The 20,366-nt window shown below is 38.5% G+C and overlaps 1 protein-coding gene and 1 long non-coding RNA gene across 2 annotated transcripts in view; one reads left to right on the top strand and one right to left on the bottom strand.

The window, feature by feature from the left end:
* LOC310727432 (latent-transforming growth factor beta-binding protein 2-like) overlaps positions 1-882 on the bottom strand; it is a 118,279-nt gene extending 117,397 nt beyond the window's left edge. Inside the window, 1 exon segment of the mRNA XM_083543904.1 lies at positions 10-882. Coding sequence (XP_083400030.1) covers positions 10-437 — 428 coding nt within the window. The 5' untranslated portion in view covers positions 438-882.
* The window catches only part of LOC310727485, a 147,380-nt gene that overhangs the window by 109,682 nt on the left and 17,332 nt on the right, over positions 1-20,366 (top strand). The gene's annotated exons all lie outside the window — the stretch shown is intronic.

The following is a 20,366-nucleotide window of genomic DNA, read 5'->3' as shown; positions in this document are numbered from 1 at the left end:
AAATCTTACCCAGTGAGGCGCTTTGGATGAGCAGGAATGCTGTCCACGCGCTCAGGTGTGTTGACTTTGCTGATGCTCCTCGCTCTGTCAGAAACCACCAGTTTGTTCCTGCCAGTTTGCCTCGGGATTCTACCGGCTTTCTCTCGGGCTTCTCCCGTGTCCCCCTCCTGCAGCGGTGCATGATCCGCCGGGCCGGTCTTGGTCTCGGTGTCTGATCGGGGACTTTCCTGCGAGTCGAGTGCATGGGACATGATGCGTCCCGTATCTAAAGGAACTCCGTTCGAGCTCCTTGCCCGCAGCTGCTCGAAGGCGGCGTGCACGGAGGCGGCGGCTGCGTCTCTCCGCTCGCGGCCACCTGCGCGAGCCTTCCAGGCGTCGCACGTGCGTGCGAGCGAGATGCCGACCGACAGCACGAGCAAAACCCACGCGCGGTTCATGTTTTTTTTAACGTCTATTTAGTGCGATAACAAGTCCAAGAAAAAAAAGTATTGCGGTCGCTGTCCAGAGTTTGATTGTCAGTGAAGAGAAATCACGCGCGTCCACAAGAAAAAAAAATCTTCAAACACGTATTATAATGCAAGCCAGAGTCTGAACAAAAATGTAAAAAAAAACAAACAAACAAACAAACAGAAAAATAATTAATTAAAAAAGGGGAGAAAAAAACACGCGTGTTGAACGCGGCGTGCTTGTCATCCACTAAGCGTGCATGTGACGCTCTGTGCACGTGCCCGTTCACGCCTCATGGTGCTGATGTGCGTGGCGGAGGCGCCGCTTCTGCTCCTGTGCTGTAGTGTGCGGTGGTATGTGTAGTGTGCTGTGCTGTGCTGTGTGTAGTGTGTGGTATGAAGATTGAATGGCGCTCCGTTCCCTCCCCGGCTCCTTCTCAATTCCGAATCATCGGGAGGGTTTAGGAGGCTGGGGGAACTCCTCCTCTGCGCACTCAAACTCTCCCTGCCATCCACGCAAATTACAACTGCACGCACAACGCCTTCATTTATAATCACACACCTTGACGTTTCACGGTTGCGTGCAAACATTTACACACATTTTAAAGTAAACAAATAAACAACCTGAAAAATCAATGGTTTTTTTAGTTATTAGTGTTGGAATCGACCTGTACTTTATACTCTTCAGTTTTCAGTGGAGGTAAAAACAAGATTTGGAAGTAATTTTTTTCTATCATCCAGATGTTCCTACAGTCAAGGACTAAAGAGTGCTGTAAGGGTTCCTAATGCAATCTATTCTTTTTTCTTGGAAATGCATCATATGAACAGTCAATAATCCTCGTGATCGGTTTCATTTATGGTACTTGGCGGTCACCCTTATCCAAAGTGACTCACTATTATCTCATTCATACATCTGAGCACTTAAGAGTTAAGGGCCTTGATCAAGGGCACATCAGTGGCAGCGTTGTGGTAGTGGGATTTGAACTCACAACCTTCTGTTCAGAAGTCCAACATCCTTAACATTAAGCTACCCGCTACCCATCATTGAGAACTCTAAAGCCATTCTGGAGATAAACATTAAATTGGGTGCCAGTCCATGGAAAGACATTATTATTCACACACAATTTAGAGTCTTGAATCCATCTGGATTGGTGAAAACAGAGGAAACTGACATTGCCACAAGGACAACAGGAAAAGGTTGGGTAATTTTGAGGCATCAAATGTAGGGTCTCTTAGAGTTGCTTTTTATTTAAAGATTAAAGTAGATTTACATTTAGCATTTATAACCCCCAGTTATAATTTATCATTGATCATTTAAATATTTGTAAATATATGAGATAAAATGAGTGGACCAATGGAGCAATGAACAAGTTAGACATTTTGCAAATGTCCTCCTATACATAGTAGTCCAAAAACTTGGAGCTGCCACTTTAAATGCTTGAACCTGCAACACCAGCAAGCAAGATGATGCTAATGTAAACGATTATTACAAACATATAAAACCCCTAGTTAACTTATGCACACCTACTGCAGCAATTTGCTCACTGAAACAACTATCTTGGGACACTGAAGGCAAAACTTAATAAATCTGATGCTCGTTAATGTTGCATGTGATCTAGAAATTACAACACATTCTTCCTTAGCATATCATAGTTCTGGGAAAACATGCAATATATAATAGATCACATCCATCTTTCCTCATCCCTCTTTACCATATCATCAGTTTTCTTCCGCTGACTGGAAGAAAAACTTTTCCCACTTTCCCTCAAGAGTTTAAACGATCCAAAGAGAATTGGCAACCTCATCCCTCTCTAACCGCAAGGAGACATTTGTACTTCTCATCCCATGGTTCTCTAGCACTGCTCTGAAAATCGGGTCCAATTCCATTAAACTCTCTCCAAACACACAACAGAAATAAGCTTGCATTGAACTGCTGATTGTCCCAGCCGCTAATAATCACTTTAAGTGAAATAGATCTTTGTACCTTCAGGGAAAGTGGAGGCTGATCAGATGTTTGACAGGACTTTACAGTTCAGATCCGCATGGGCTAAGAAGAGTATTTATTACAGCAACCAGCAGAACTAGAGGCAGTTCATCAGTTCCAAACCACTAATGGAGACAGAATGAAAAAAGGTATGTTCATAGAGTCGGCATGTCTTCAGTTCAGAAGTGCAGAATCTTTGGAAATGAAGTGAGTGCCTTAAGCCAACACACTCTTCTCAACTGTGTTTTCTTTCAAATGAAATGCCTGACAAATGTAAATCTCTGAGGTTTTAGAGAGTACACCAGTGACTAGCGATCAAGAAGAAACCCATGTAGAGGTTAAACGTTAACTACTGGTTTTTAAAGTTAGCTATGAATTTGCTGCACCATTTGGATCATCAAACTTGCTTTATTAAAAACACAGACCTGTTCAGCTATAATCGAATTATAAGTATTTATAAGTCAAGTCAAGTTTATTTGTATAGCGCTTTTCACAACAGAAATTGTCTCAAAGCAGCTTTACTGAAATCAACAGTCAAAGTGAATGGTGTGCATTTATTCCTGATGAGCAGCCATGGCGACTGTGGCAAGGAAAAACTCCCTTAGATGTTATAAGGAAGAAACCTTGAGAGGAACCAGACTCAAAAGGGGAACCCATCCTCATTTGGGTGACATCAAGAGTGTGATCCTAAATCTTTCAACAATACAGAACACTGGAGAGAGAGAACTTACATGAGCACTGGTTTGTGTGATTAAAAGTAATGTTCTTTCTAAATCTTATACAGTCTTCATGGTTATAAATCGAGGAGCTACTGAGCAACTCATAAAATAGCTCAAGATAATGATAATGACACTAATAATAATAGCTAATGACACTACTCCATCACAACTGCAGCTTATAAACTCTATAAACTTCATTGTAATTCTTCTTTCCATTATCAGTAAGCATCTGTGACCCAGTTCCATTGGCAGTAATGCATGCCCATGCCATAACATTGCTTCCACTATTTTTGACAAATGATATGGTATGCTTTGGATCATGAGCCGTTCCTTTCTTTCTCTCTGATGTTCTTTTCCCATCATTTTTGAACTTGTTAATCTTGGTTTCATCTCTCCAAACAATATTGTTCTAGAACTGGGCCAGTTTTTTTGGATGCTTTCTACGATTGACTAATCTGCTACATCCTCAAGAATGTTCTTCACTTGGCTAGATGTTGTGAAAAAGTTTTTCTGTAACTAGGAAAGAATTGTGAGATCATCCACATAGTTGCCTTCCATGGTCTTTCAGATCGTCTGGCATTGCTGAACTCACCAGTGCAAGCCCCTCACACACAAAAGGTTAAAAACACATCCCTTAATAGTGAAGCTAATGCCATGTGAGGGACCTGCTATACATACCATAACAGATTTTCTCTTCGGCTTCTGCATACATTCGGACTACTCTGTACATCCCATACCACACACACACACACACACACACACACACACACACACACACACACACACACACACACACATACACACACACACACACACACACACACACAGTGTACACCCAGTAATAAGACATGCTCACACTGATTAATGGATCTCCCCTCTCATGGGAAACAGAATTAGGCAGGGTTAGACACAGTCACAGTCAAGTCATCTGCACTGTGAGGGGGTAATTAGAGCCATATCATAACACACTGCCAAAAGTGGTGAAGACTTGGAAGTGTGTTGATGGTAGATTAGTGTACATTCCTAACAGTATTCACTGTTGTCCTTGCAGCCACATTAGTTCCAGCGGTGTGTATATTATGGCTTATTGTTGTTTGTTCATTGAGCTCAGGGACATGTCCGTACTTCTGTCTACACAGCAGACTTCTGTGGAAGACATTTTGTAGCTGCAGAATGATAATTTACAGCAGCGAAGCTTTAATCTGGTCCAGTTTCACACAAATTGCAGCATCTGCAACAACACAAAATGAGTATCAGGAGAAATGTTTTGGCTGCCACTGCACACAAAGAGTCCTTAGAAAACCCTTGCCTGACAGCAAGACCACTCCTGCACATTCACACAGACAACAAAATCAAAAGTATTTAAGTGAATAAACAACCGGAAGACTAGGAAAGGATGAAACATAACTCCCAAGATATCTGTTTTCGTGCCAAGACTTGCAGCATAGAATGAAATTCTTGACTTGCATGTCCATTTCCCACAGACTGTACAGCAAATATCATGAGGTAGTATTCAGACATAAATATAGTGAGCACTGAAGGTTAATAAAAAAAAATGCTTCATACCGATAATGTGTTTTGTAGCTTAATATTTTTATGGAAAAAAAAAACCAGAATACTGTGTCTTATGTGTCAGGGAATGTTTAATTAATAACTAATTCAGCTTGTGTGCTGTTGCTAATGACCTCCTCTTGCTGAGTTTTTTTTTTTTTTTAAATAAGATTGAGTCATCAAATAGGGTTATTATTTTTTTTCCTTTCTATAGCTTGTATACACTGAAATAAAACTATTCGACTATAAACAACTGAGTAGTGTAGGAGAAATAAATGTAGCAGCAATAAAGCACAAGTAAGAGTTTTATGAATAGAAAGTGTCTAATGCAGGACTATAAAGTGCAGACATTAGCAATCATCCAGATGTTCTGGTACATTTTTGGAGATGGCAGGAGAGTAAAAAGGAGGATTCTTCTGCATTGCTGGTGGATTTTCAGATGAACGGGTTCTGTCATTGCTATCAATGTCGGGAATAGAGACATCAATGATATTTTCCACTGTTTTCACAATCTGCATTCTTTATAACAAACAATAACAGCTGGTCAAGATGCTCTGTGCCATCCCTCATCTTTAATAGTGAGATTGAGAGTGATCAGTCTGTGAATGCGGAGCTGCATCAGCAAGCGCAGTCATGAAAAATAAAACCAATGGTGCTTTAAATTGGATTGGTATCTTAACCCATAAGCAATGTGTAGACCCTGGGGTGTGCATGGGTCTCGTAGAACTGAACCACTCTCTTTAACTTGTTACAGTTTCTGTGCATGCTCATCATATTTCATGCTTATTCCTCAATACATGCAAATAGTTGTGTGTGTGGGTCTGCACTCTTTTAACACATTTCAGCACAGTTCACAATTTACATTCTTTGAATTGGTTTGATTGTCATCATTAATTGTGGAATATGTATGTCATATATGAAATACGTATGAACCAGAGCATATATATGAGTAAATTTACACAGTATTAAAGAATCTGCAAGACAAATATTAACAGCTAAATGACTACAAATGTTATTGTATACATTAAAAAGTGTTGGTTTAGAAAGCTCTGAATGATGCCTTATTTATTTAAAGAGTAAGTGAGGATGTTTGAATACAGTCTTAGAAAAAACGTTGCATTGAGAAGCTTCACTTTGTCCATTAGAGCTATAGAAAATGAATAATAAAAAAGCACACTATGATAAGTTTAAGGTTTGTGATTTCCACCACTATAACAAAACATTGGATCTATGTCAAACCTATAACAGAAGGTTTTCTTTCCCCTGAAAGTGTTTACATAGAACGCAATAGAAAGCAACTATCTAAAAGAACTATATGTGTAGTGTCCTTTGTGGGACTGTTTAATAAAAAACTGTGTATATGAAATATAAAATGATGTTTTGAGCCATGATTTCCACTCTCCAGTGTTCTTGTGCTGAACAGCTGCAGTCCCACAATGCCCAACATCCTGTAAGGATAGACAAAGTCCACTTGTTGGAACTGATGAGAAATTCATGGTTTCTCTTCCTTCCTTGAAATAAAGTTTTATATTTATATAATTTATTACAATTGAAATTGTTTAAGCTGCTTTACAGACACGAGTGAACGGAAAAACAACTGCAAGCCCTAGGAAGAATCCTTGAACGAAGCTATAATTCACAAAGCGGTTATTTTGATACCAAATAAATTGCAAATTATATTTCATATGGAATATTAGTTAATTGCTTGTCATAAGGAAACCAGTATATCATTGGATTTGGTTATTTATTTTTATACACTATATCTTTTAGGAGATTTTAGATCCCCTGGTGGTCTAGTGGTTAAGATGCAGAGCTCCCACCGCTGCGACCCGGGTTCGACGCCCGGTCAGGGAACCATCCCCAGCCACTCTTAGTGCCGGTCCCAAGCCCGGATAAATTGGGGAGGGTTGCGTTAGGAAGGGTATCCAGCGTAAAACATGTGCCAAAATCAAACGTGCGGAGGATCCGCTGTGGCGACCCCTAACGGGAGAAGCCGAAAAGAAAGTTATATCTTTTAGGAGATTAAATCGGAGTCCATCCCATGCGGAGAGTGCGCAAACACACACACACACACACACGCACGCACACACACACACACACACACATATATATATATATACGCATACTGCTGGTTTTTGAAAGGAGAGAGAAGCCAGAAACTAGGAGAACATAAGGAGAGCTTATTGTCAAAACCCAAAGACGCACACCTTTCTGCAATCAGTTCATCTAATTGTAGGTTAAAATGACATGCAGGTTACAGATTGCAGTCAGTCGAAACAATAAATTAAAGACTTCTGGTGGACCTTCTGGTTTCCACTTGAGCTCATCAACGTTGGTGACATGCAGGAATGCAAAGGAACTGACCTTCTCCACAGCATCCCCTTTGATGTACGCGTGAATTTGGATCTCCCATTTGCTTTTCGAGGTCAGTAGCCCACTTTTATTTTGGTCACTTTCATTTTGGTGTCATTTAAAGACAAATTATTGTCTGGAAACCAACCCCCCTCCTAACAAGCCATCTTTTTTTTAAATTAGAGATCTGGGCCAAACCTGTTGTATATTATACCTGGTTAGTTAATGCTTTTTACATTCTGAATAAATCAAGTAAAGCCTTGTCATTACATTTATAGGAGTCTTGTGTACATTTTCTTCCATGGCAGAGACTTCAGTACACAGGTCTTTGTGATTTTACGATTTCATTACCTGTTATTTTTTTCTTTTTTATTACCTTCAAGAGAGGAAAAAAGTGAGGATATTGAGGGAATTAATTCTATAATGTAAATAATAACAGGAATGTACTTGTTTTTGGCAGTTTGGCACATTAAATGTAACTAAAACTAATGTCTAATGTGGAATTGTTGGCAAATTGTTATAAATGCTATAAGAGGAATAAAACACTTCATACCTTGTAAAATAAGTACCTCCCGGGTCACAACACAGCACTATTACTTATTTTCCTGTAACCCCACCACACACACACACACACACACACACACACACACACACACACACACACACACACACACACACACACACACACCAAAAGACTCTGGGTTCTTGATTAAAGCCCTTGAATAACATTTGCATTTTTTTATATATGTAAATTGATATTTTACATATATTACCATATTTTGTAAAGTAGGCAACATGTGGATTCATTGCTATGGAAACTATGATTTTTCTCAGCTCATTTTGTGTGTGTGTTAAAGAACCTGCTTCTGATTTCCTTCCAACAATTCAGACAACATTCATGCAAATGGACAGCATTGTTCAGCCTTCAGTCACTACATTCTCTTTTTTTCGGTCACTTTGTAGTCAGATTTAATTGGATTACAAATATCAATGGATGGCCCAGCCAACACTAAATTTCCCAGGAGGAACTCATTTGCATTTATTTCGTCAGAGGTACAATGATTGAATGCCCAGCCCCCTATCCACAAGAGAGTGGACTGAGGGGTCAAACTTCATGTGTACCCATTAGAAACCCAAACAGGATCATTGCACTAAGAATGTAGGCCCTTCATTGAGATGAAGTATCAGTGGTACAGACTAAAGCAATGGCCACAGAATCTTAAGTGTTCTATTGAATCAAACCCTTTTGAGTTTTTTTTTTCTTCTGGAGTCGAATCAGTTAACTACTGTAAGTCTCTTACCTTTTGCCTTTTTTAAATCCAGGTCCTTAGATGTTTCTCTTTTGTGCCCAACTTCATGCAACATACTGATAGTGTTCCAGCTGGGACGGCAGTTAAAACCTGTGAGTGTAGAGGAAGGAATATAAAACATAGGAAATGAGACTTCAGACCCATCACTCGAAATCACTTTTGGATAGCAGAGGATGTTTTCTTTGTATTCTATTAACATTTTTTCTCCCTGAATATGGCTGCTTGAGGATATTAGGAAAGAGTCCCACTGTACTCACTGTGCATTAAAGGGCAGCTGTACATAAAGCAGATATGCACTGAACTGAAGCAGCCTGCAGACTTTAAAGAATAAACTAGCACTAACCCTGTTGGCTCATTATATGTTCGTGTTGTCAGTAGAGGAGACACCGGAAAACTTTCACCATGATGTAGTCAATTACACTCGCACATTCCCACAGTCTTCATCGCCACTTTAGCATGATGTATTGCATGTGTTTACTTCAAGCATTGCTTACATGGGACTTGTGCCGGTGTGTGATTTATGTGGAAATGTTCTGTCTGTAGCTATTAAGAAGCACATTTTTAAAATATACTATATGCAAAATATCTGAATGAAAAGGGTTCTCCAATACTACAATTTCTTTAGTCATACTTATCATTCAGCATTGGCACTGCTCATGGACTCCAATGGAGTCCAACTGAATGATTGCTTTATTCATTTAAAAATGTGATTTATTTTTGGTTAGCTAATGGGTCTAACGTTTCTATTCATAAATCATTATGAGTGTGAAGAAAAATGTCTTCAGTTTAGTAGAATTCGGATTATCATCCACTACTTTCTACAAAAGGCTTCCTTTCCATATGATTGATTTGATTATGTTAGAGAATATACATGCTCTGGCTTCTGAAAAAGTATCAAAATCGTATTAAGCCCCTGCTGAAAAAAAAAACAGCTTGGCCCATTAAGCTAACAGCTGCCAAAACACAGGTCAAACTGGTAGCCTACAGGTGTCAGCCTTAAGGCCTGAGGGATACACACCACACACTGTCTTATATCTCTCAGCTTGTGTGTGGTTGCAACAAATAATACTGAAATAAATAAAAAATGTTATTTCTTATCTGAAATTAAACAGCATACCCATAGCATAGCGAGTTACCACACAACTGTACAGAAGTCATGTCTTAAATCTGAAAGGAATGACACTGTAGTTCATATCGGACACATGATGCAAGTCAGACCTGTGATGAAACAAATATTCAAAACGCAACAGGCGTTATCAGAAATATGATCGGTATGAGAAAAAATGTTGATGGAGAGCAAAAATAGTGGGATAGTAAACTAAGAACATGTTCTTAGAAGAATGAATCTACTGTGAGGTTTACATAAATCTACTTCTTTATGTGATATATTATTGATAGTTTAAAAACAAATACAACTGTTATCATCTAGATGTTGATTAATATGATGAAATAATATGTTTAAAAAAAGATGACTGAATTATGGCTCATTATGGGCACACAAATATGTTACTGAGGCCCAGGCAGAGTTTGATTCGAACACTGTTGTGGTAGACCATATTTGTCATCTGGTAAATGTTAATTGTTTATCTCAAACATTTTGGTCCATTTAGACAAGTATTAAGGAAGATGGAAAATAACTTACCAGCTGGCAAACAAAGCAAAGTCTACCAAATTAGTGTCTGACTCAAAATATTGTTTGTCCTTTTCTTGCTATTGGCAGATGCATAATCTACATTTATTTAACAATGCCTTGATGCCTAGTATGACTAGAACAGTTAGGTAATGTTCACTATTCACTAGAAAAATGAGCTTTGCAACTGGCAGAGGTCAAATAAGTGAAACATTCCACAGCCTTTAGGGACTCATGGTATTTGATGTTTATTCTCTGGCACACAGTCTTTCCATGATTCATCATTATGATATGATAGCTTTATCTGCGTTATGTAACAGCAATGTGCAGATCTTTCAACTTGAATTTGAAAAGTGCATTGTGGTGGGTCTTGTCTTTTGACGATGATAAATGTTTGCTATTCTGTTTTCTTTTAATTCTGTCTTCTCTGTAAATAGAATACCAGTGTTTCATGCACGTGTTCTTTCTAGCTTACACATGTCTAGTTTAACATATTTGGCATGGCTACACATTTAGACAAATGTTCTCTTCTAAACAGGCCCATGAACTGATTTATTTGTCTTTTATTTGTCTTGTTTTAGAACATTAACACTTTCAGACTCCTTTGCATATACAGTGGGTACGGAAAGTATTCAGACCCCGTTAAATTTTTCACTTTTTGTTATATTGCAGCCATTTGCTAAAATCATTTAAGTTCATTTCTTTTCCTCATGAATGTACACACAGCACCCCATACTGACAGAAAAACACAGAATTGTTGACCTTTTTGCAGATTTATTAAAAAAGAAAAACTGAAATATCACATGGTCCTAAGTATTCAGACCCTTTGCTGTGACACTCATATATTTAACTCAGGTGCTCTCCATTTCTTCTGATCATCCTTGAGATGGTTCTACACCTTCATTTGAGTCCAGAAATTTTTTATTATACTGATTGGACTTGATTAGGAAAGCCACACACCTGTTTATATAAGACCTTACAGATCACAATGCATGTCAGAGCAAATGAGAATCATTAAGGTCAAAGGAACTGCCTGAAGAGCTCAGAGACAGAATTGTGGCAAGGCACAGATCTGGCCAAGGTTCCAAAAATTTTTTTGCTGCACTTAAGGTTCCTAAGAGCACAGTGGCCTCCATAATCCTCAAATGGAAGACGTTTGGGACGACCAGAACCATTCCTAGAGCTGGCCGACCGGCCAAACTGAGCTATCGGGGGAGAAGAGCCTTGGTGAGAGAGGTAAAGAAGAACCCAAAGATCACTGTGGCTGAGCTCCAGAGATGCAGTCGGGAGATGGGAGAAAGTTGTAGAAAGTCAACCATCACTGCAGCCCTTCACCAGTGGGGCTTTATAGCAGAGTGGCCCGACGGAAGCCTCTCCTCAGTGCAGGACACATGAAAACCCGCATGGAGTTCTCCAAGATGGTGAGAAATAAGATTCTCTGGTCTGATGAGACCAAGATAGAACTTTTAGGCCTTAATTTTAAGCGGTATGTGTGGAGAAAACCAGGCACTGCTCATCACCTGTCCATTGCAGTCTCAACAATGAAGCATGGTGGTGGCAGCATTATGCTGTGGGGGTGTTTTTCAGCTGCAGGGACAGGACGACTGGTTGCAATCAAGGGAAAGATGAATGCGGCCAAGCACAGGGATATCCTGGACGAAAACCTTCTCCAGAGTGCTTTGGACCTCAGACTGGGCTGAAGGTTTACCTTCCAACAAGACAATGACCCTAAGCACACAGCTAAAATAACGATGGAGTGGCTTCACAACAACTCCGTGACTGTTCTTGAATGGCCCAGCCAGAGCAATGACTTAAACCCAATTGAGCATCTCTGGAGAGACCTAAAAATAGCTGTCCACCAATGTTTACCGTCCAACTTGACAGAACTGGAGAGGATCTGCAAGGAGGAATGGCAGAGGATCCCTGAATCCAGGTGTGAAAAACTTGTTGCAGCCTTCCCAAAAAGACTCATGGCTGTATTAGATCAAAAGGGTGCTTCTACTAAATACTGAGCAAAGGGTCTGAATACTTAGGACCATGTGATATTTTAGTTTTTCTTTTTTAATAAATCTGCAACAGTGTCAACAATTCTGTGTTTTTCTGTCAGTATTGGGTGCTATGTGTACATAAATGAGGAAAAGAAATGAACTTAAATGATTTTAGCAAATGGCTGCAAAATAAAAAAGAGTGAAAAATTTAAGGAGGTCTGAATACTTTCCGTACCCACTGTATATAGTCAATCGTGTGAAGATGGAAGTCCACAGTTTAGACATTGGAGGTTTCTATCTCTTTGTGTTTATTATATTAACTTTTTTTTTTCTCCTTGGACTTGCTGCTCGGAGCTGCTCCACACAGTAAGAGATTGTTTAGCCGAAGTCTGATAGCTTTTATGTGCCTCTTATGGTCCTTCTCCTTTATAAATAGTACATTCTTGAGACGAATATTGAATATTGCTGTATTATTGTATTGTATGGTTCTCCTGCTTAGGTTTGCTGTTGTTGGCAAATCTGTTTGGAGGATGGAAAAGAGGTGTTTGGTATTGAACAGGGCAAACTTATACAAGGAAATGAAAGTGCCCTGTTTGCTAAATTGGTGTCCTTTAAGGGTAACCTGCTGAGAAGGAACTGCTCTGGAATTCAGGCCATGGCATATACAGATCTCCCTGCTGCTCTATGACTCCTTCTTGGTTGTTCCTGAAATTCTATTGACAAATATTGACCTTTTAGCAAATGCACAAACAGCTACATTTGATGCACTGTATATAAACCTGTGAATGACGCCATGCCACATTTCACATTCAAAGTGAGTAGTAAGCATCTAATGGCTTGGAGCGTGATCCACACAGCTGCCTCGAATTAGCATAAATCACAATGATAAGGTGCCTAGGATTTAATTGTGCTCCTTGCCTTCCTCATCTTTCGCTTTTTCCATACATTTACCTCATTTAAGCCTTTTTGCTATCCAGTAGAAGACCACTGTAATCAAGTTTATAGCTTTGAACACAGAATTTTTAATCACTGCAGCACAGTTGCGCATTTATCGAGGCAGTACTGCACAGTAACCCGCTGCTTTGTGTTTGCATCTGGCTTTGAGACAGAAACCTCATTCATGTAACTTTATCGCTATTTCCTAAGTCGCCACCCAAAGTTTGTCCATGAGCTGACTTCCCAGCCACTATGATTAGGAAGTAGTCTTTGTGGAAAATGCGCTGCATGATGTCAGGCCTAGCTACTTGGCCAGCGTCAAAGGGCAAAGAATGCAGACTGCCAATAAGGGGAAGGCTGCCATGAGTTTCCAGTAAGCACTCATATTGCTAACATGAGAGGCTTTGCAATTCATTGCTTCGAATTTAAACAGTGTTGACTTAAATTGGTGCAGGGTGACTAATGAGGCTATGAAAAGCATGCTCCCTAATTTGCCTTAAATATGGAGAATGGAAATCAGGGCATGTACTTGGCATTTCCAAAGAATGTAGTTGAATGAAAAAGATGTAACTGAATATTAATGCATTATTTAGGCTGAACAGAATACGTTTTCTAAAAGACACAAAAAACAGTTGAGTAGAAAGTGCGCTAAATATCTTCTTTGAAAACCTGTCAGAAACGATCATCTTGTTGACAATCAGGTCAGGAATCTAATATCTGAAAAATCATGTGCACAGCAACTTATTACTTAGATGCAGGTGTGAGTACAACTTCTCCTGAACGTCAGCAAGACTAAGGAGTTGATAGTGGACTTCAGCACGAAGCAGGTCATACCAAACACTAAATACCAACGGGAACCCAGTGGAGAGAGTGGACAGTATCTGGTACCTAGGTGTTCACACCACACAGAACCTGTCTTGGTCCTGTCACATTAACACCCTGGTGAAGAAGGCCCGGCAGCGTCTTTACCATCGGAGACGCCTGAGGGACTCTCAACTTCCCTCTCAGGTGATAAGGACATTTTACTCTTGACCATTGAGAGCGTCCTGATGGGTAGCATCACTTCCTGGTTCTGGAACAGCACCATGCAGGACAGACATCCAGAAAGTGCTGCGTTCAGCTGAACATACCATCCGCACCGAGTTCCCCTAAACTGCAGGACATCTAGAGCACGCAGTGCCGGTCCAGGGCCAGAAAGATTGTCAAGGACCTCAGCCATCCCAACAATGGACACTTTTCTCTGTTACGTTCAGGGAATCGCTTCCGCTTCTTGAAAGCAAACACAGAAAGATTGAGGAGGAGTTTCTTCCCGCAGGCCATTCGGTTTCTAAACCCAGGAACCTGGACTTCTTTCGCCGGCTAATTTTTTCTTCAATGCACAATGATTTCTGCACAATTATTTTTGCATGGACTATTACTTTAAGTCTGGACTTGCACAGCACAGTGCCACTTTATGCCACATTATACTGCACATGTACAATTTTAAGGGCAAATCACACAAATCCCTTTCTGGCAATTAATGCACTTTTTTTTTTCTAGGGTGTACAGTATATATATATATATATATATATATATATATATATATATATATATATATATATATATATATATATATATATATATATATATATAATTATTTGAGCATTTTTGCTATTCTCATACGCTGTAGAAAAGGTTCCCTGGTGGTCTAGCGGTTAGGATGCGGCGCTCTCACCGCTGCGGCCCGGGTTCGATCCCCGGTCAGGAAACCAACCCTAGACATTAGGGTTGCACAAGCCTCTGTGCCGGTCCCCAGCCTGGATAAATGGGGAGGGTTGCTTTAGGAAGGGCATCCAGCGTAAAACATGTGCCAAATCAAACATGCGGATGATCCGCTGTGCCGACCCCTAATGGGAGAAGCCGAAAGAAAGTTTAGTTTCATACTTTGTAGTTAAACTATACTTAATACTTATTTTATTTATTTACCCTTATATTCTATTTCCATTTGTCATGTTTACAGGTAGGACAGTCGCAAAAAACATTTCACTGCATGCCATACTCCGTATGAATGTGTATGTGTATGTGTATGTAATTTGATTTGAGTATGCAGTCAAATATAAAGCTCACTGGGCAAACAAAGAGTACATTCATTACCATGACCATACATAGTTCTTTTATTCATCCTTAGTAACTGCCTGGTCACTTTTTTTTATTACCAATTACCAATAATTACTTCTGTGAGATAAAATTCCAGTCCCCCGCACATCCACTAAACCACTCATGAACTCGAGTGATTGAGCTGAGTAAGAATTCACAGACCAAATCAAATTCTGGTTTAGGTAACTACTAAGCCTACTTTGGGTTTAAATCCCAATACAGAAGTGTTTATTTAGTTCACTAAATATAAGTCTTTCAATCACATGTATTGAATGAATAATGTAAATTACAATATAGTTTAAATGTACAAATATACATATGTATTTTTGTACAGTCATTCTGTGCAAATCTCGTGTCAGTCCTGCCATCTCTGTTTCCCCCAGCTGCTTGTCCTTGGCCTAACTGCCCTTCTGCTTCCACTTACCACCCATGTTTTAGCACTCCTTAGATGAACTGTGGCCATGCCCGGCATTCGGCTCTGCTTAACAGTGGCTCCACCAGAACAGCATGGAAAAATCAAGGTCCAACATTTTCCACATTAGCCACTTTACTATGCAAGAGGACCGAAATAGATATTTACAGTTTGGAAATGGTTGATAGAGGTGCATATGACACAGAACTGTGACTAAGTTTCTAAAAGCTTCTGAAAAAGCCATATGTCAGCATGCCAGAGAGACAAAATTAATATTAAATCATAATCAGGGTTCACTGTAAATCTTGCTTTAGGAATAAACAGTGAAGACGAGTGTGCAAAAAAAACTTTGCTAAAATGATACCAAATTCTGTGACTCCTTCACTAAATGTAAGAGAGCTGACTTTTCTTCACCTAATTTAATTTCTGACCCTAAGGAACAACTCAAAGAATTATAAGAGCACAATCTTGAACTCTTTTCAAGTTATGTTTTTTTGCCTTGACATGCAATCATTCACATTTACAATTCAATTCATCCCTTGTTGCTACATAATTACTCTTTTTGTTTAGCAGTGGGATATGAAATTCCACATATTTTCAGTGCAATGATGTGTCAGACTTAATCATCCCAAAGAGAACAAGGCAGACCTGTGTATTTATCTGGGCTTGAAACAATTATTTCGAGTCGTTCTTGAAAAACACACAGTTCTGCTGTGGTACTGCATCAAACACAAAACAAATATATATACTGTATATACACACATTATATTTCCAAAAGTATTGGGTCACCTGGCCATAAGTTTGGGATGTGATTTTTGAGCATTGCATTCCTTATTTAGTCACAATTTGCTCTTAAAATTTCCTCAACTCTTCTGGAAAGCTGTTCCACTAGATTTTAAGGGGTGCTTATGGATTTTTGTGTTCATCAGCCACAAGAGTATTATGGAAGGCAGGTACTGATGTAGTTGAGGAGGCCTGGGGTGCAGTCAGCATTCCAATTCATCTCAGAGGTGTTCAGTAGGGATGATATCAGAGCTCTATAGCAGTTGAGTGCCTCCATCTTTGTGGTAACAGTTTGGAAAAGAACCACATAAAGCAGGAAAGGTCAGGTGGCCCAATACTTTTGGAAATATAGGGTATATCAGAACACATTCTTAATTTTTTCTGTTATTACACTACATTCATTTAAAAACTCAGGAGACTACAACCAGGGAAACTATCCATACTAACGAGCAACAAGTGGCTTATGGGAATTCAGTTAATGTAACTGTTACTGTTCATGAGAATGCTGCTTCCATTGCATGCATTTATACATGGTGCTACTTTCTTTGCTGTGGTTTTAACCAGCCAGTTAACAGTTGTAATATTACCTGTAATAAAATCCAAATCCAATATAGTTAGACATTATGCATTATGCCTAGCTAGCTCAGTTGATAGAGTCCAACACTCCACAAAGTCGCTAGTAGTTGGCATTGGCTCAATGGCAACACAAATGGACAAACTATGTATTATATTATGAGGTCTTATTGAGAGATTGAAAAGGCAAAATACATCAAATTCATTCACCTAAAAATCATTGTTAAAGACACATAATTTGATGTGACTGTAAAAAAATGGGACTGATGGTGCATTTTTTCCAGCTAATGTAAAAAAAAAATGGACTAATAATATTTAATATTATAATTCTATCAATTATTTATACTGAATATGATGATAAATGCTCACCAAAAATTTAACCACTGATCCCACACAAATCACTTAATCATAGATAGGTAAATTTATATGGATGTAATTCAACAATTATGTATTTTTTTAATGAACTTTTTGGATAGCCTTTACATTAACTTTTGTGATTTGTTTTCTCCTTCTTATTTAAGCTAGCGCCTTTTTTATTAAAAAAAAAAAGTGTTCCCAGCAGACTGCATGTGTAAGTTGTATAAACTAGGAATGTCTAGTCATTTTTCAATAATAAAAAATCTTTCTGGGCATAGCTAAATGGCTGTGCAATAATACTAGATGAACATTCCATGAATATAAAGCTGATTGTATAGAGGAACACAGTTCGTGTCCAGAAACTACACGTATTTCCGCTTCTGTCAGAGTCAGGTGCAGACAGACAGTTACCTCGTAACCAAACTTTTCATGTATTGTACCATTTGGTACATTGTATAAACAAAAAAAACTATAAATACCCTGTACGGCCAAAAGTACATGGACACCTGACCATGACTTAAATATGTGTTTGTTAAACAACCTACTGCAAATACTTCCTGAACATTCTGTTCTTTCATAATCATTCAACATATTTCAGGAGAAATGTTTGCCTAAACACTCAAGCCTTATTGAGAAGATTGTGTATAATAAAAAGAAATAAAGAATAAATATGTAGGTATTAGTTTATAAATATAGGATAAAACGTTGCATATTTAATGATTGTATATTTAATGTGGTATTTATAAATCATGTGTAATGAGTGTATTTGCTAATCTTTGGTGTTATATTAAAACAAACATACAGTGTTCATTTAAATTACAAACTGCTTGTTTAGAAATAGTTTATTACCAAAGTTAAAGTGTTAATTTGATGCAGGATTTATGTTATAAAAAGTTTCCTGGTTATGAACATTATACAAGGTATGTGAGTAACATATAGTGTGATATGATCCATTAATTAGTTATAACTGTTGATAGTAAAGGTAAGGAGCTATGAACAAAAATTAAATATTAAAAAATTCATTGCCATAAGCAGGAAGTCTATCTTCTGTCCTTTCAAATTAAGTACAGACTAATGAAAACTGAAACAAACTAAAATCTGGATATATTATTAGAAAAAGGAGTACTTTGTTGAAATGCTATTACAAATACCACACAGAACGACTGCCAGATTCTCTTACTACCTCATGCAGATCCTAAGATAATGATTCCCATGTAACCACCATTGTGCATCTGGAAACAGTCATTACCCAGTAAGGAGCAGCGAGCAACAAACTTTAATTCATTCAGGTTATACAGTTACACCCGCACTCTCAGGCACCGACAATATTTGGCACAGATTGCCCTGGTTAGCTGATCCAGCCTGGTGCGTTATTTCCTGTTAAAGGTCACATGCTCAATTAACTGTGCTCTCAGGGCCATGTGCCTTTCTGTATTGACAGTTAAGTAGATATTAAAGAATGAGCTTCCCTGTAGGGTCGATTAGGCCAGCAGTGATGGTCTAACCCCAGGACACTGTGATTAGGTTTACACCTCTATATTAAGCCAATTTTCTCTTCATAAATTCCAATTTGCTGTAAGAAATTAACTGTACAAATATGCCAGTTGTACGGCAAGTACAGCTTTATACGGCCATGTTTTTGTCAACGCTTTAATATTTGAAACCACATCTGCATTCTGTAAGATGAAACGAAAACTCCATCTAGTCACATAATGTTTGTTACACTGCTAGAAATTCTGCATTTATTCATCTAAGTAAATGTTTTTCTGTATTCTCCTAAATTTGTACTCCATTGCACCATATTATCATGTAGAATTGGATGAACAGACTAAACACAAAAGTACTATTTTTCTCCTATCACACTGAACTTTGTTACAGCTCTGTGAAGAGAAAGAAAAACAGAATTTCACCATGATGACAACCCACTCTCTCTTGTGAGGGACCTGGACAGCAGAGTGTAGATGAAAGAAATGTAATTGCATGAAGAGATTGCACAATTCATATACTTTGGCAAACTCACGGAAGATGACAAGAATAATCGAATGTATCTAACACAGTGTCTAGACTGACTGGGACCTGAGCAGCCATAGCTTTTCCACAGTTTGTCCTATACAATGCAGTATTCATAACATAAAAAGCTGTCTCCTGAATGCTTTATATGTCATGCCAAACCTGTAAATCCATGCAATCTAAATGACTAAAGACTAAACTCAAATATTGCTTAAATTCTTAAAAAAGCTTTGTTTGTCCATCTATGCACCTTCTTGCAGGGAACTCATGTGTAGAAGGAGTGTCTGCGTTGTTGATTTTAACCCCATCACTGCACAAAAACAGCACAAAATTACTCATGTCTTATGAATGTACAGTAAATGTCCCTCTCAGACTGCTAGATCTTACTTGAAGCTTCTGACACTACATGTAAAATACTTAAACTATTGTATTACCCCAAATAGTTACATGACAAATTTAAATACAAAGGCACATGAATGTTCACGTAAAGATTTCAGTTGCGTCTGCTCTCATGCAAACCGGGAGGCACAAACTTGCACAACAACTTATTCTCACAGCACAATAACCTTTGTTCACAAAACTCATGATGTCACGTTTAATTCTAATACTATTCAAGAACACACCCCAGTTCCATCCAATGAAAGAAAACATGTCAAACCAAATTGTTGACACAAATATATTATAAATACAGATATTTTTATGCTTGGCAGCATATTGCTCAGTTGTATTATTTTGCAGTGTACTCATGCTTGCCAGGTTTCTCATGAGAAAGGATTTTAGAATTCGAGATTAAATGTGTCTTAAAGCACTGTCAGCAGATTTTTTCACACTAAGGACACTCTGTTACTCACGTATTATACATGCAGCAATTATAAGATAGTGTTCAAGAAAATGCTTAAGTATGACATCCAGTTTTACATATTAATATCTGTAAATCAGATGACCACTTCTTGATCTCTAGGCAAGCAAGATCTAATGTAATAAAAAAAAAAAAGGCTGATTCACAGTGACACCAAGAACAAAAAAACAACATATTGACAAGATTTTTTCTCTTGATCCAGTTTCAGGATTATGACAAAATTGGCAACAACACAATATCATTGATCAGGCCCTGCGTGTCACTTTTCATTGATCACTTACTCTGTTCTCAGTAGTTAAGTTTCTGTGAGTGTGTTTGTC

This window comes from Silurus aristotelis (genome assembly GCF_946808225.1).
Source record: "Silurus aristotelis genome assembly, chromosome: 6".
Classification (NCBI taxonomy): domain Eukaryota; kingdom Metazoa; phylum Chordata; class Actinopteri; order Siluriformes; family Siluridae; genus Silurus; species Silurus aristotelis.
Note: the sequence above shows the minus strand (reverse complement) of the source record. Positions and strands in the feature narration are given on the sequence as shown.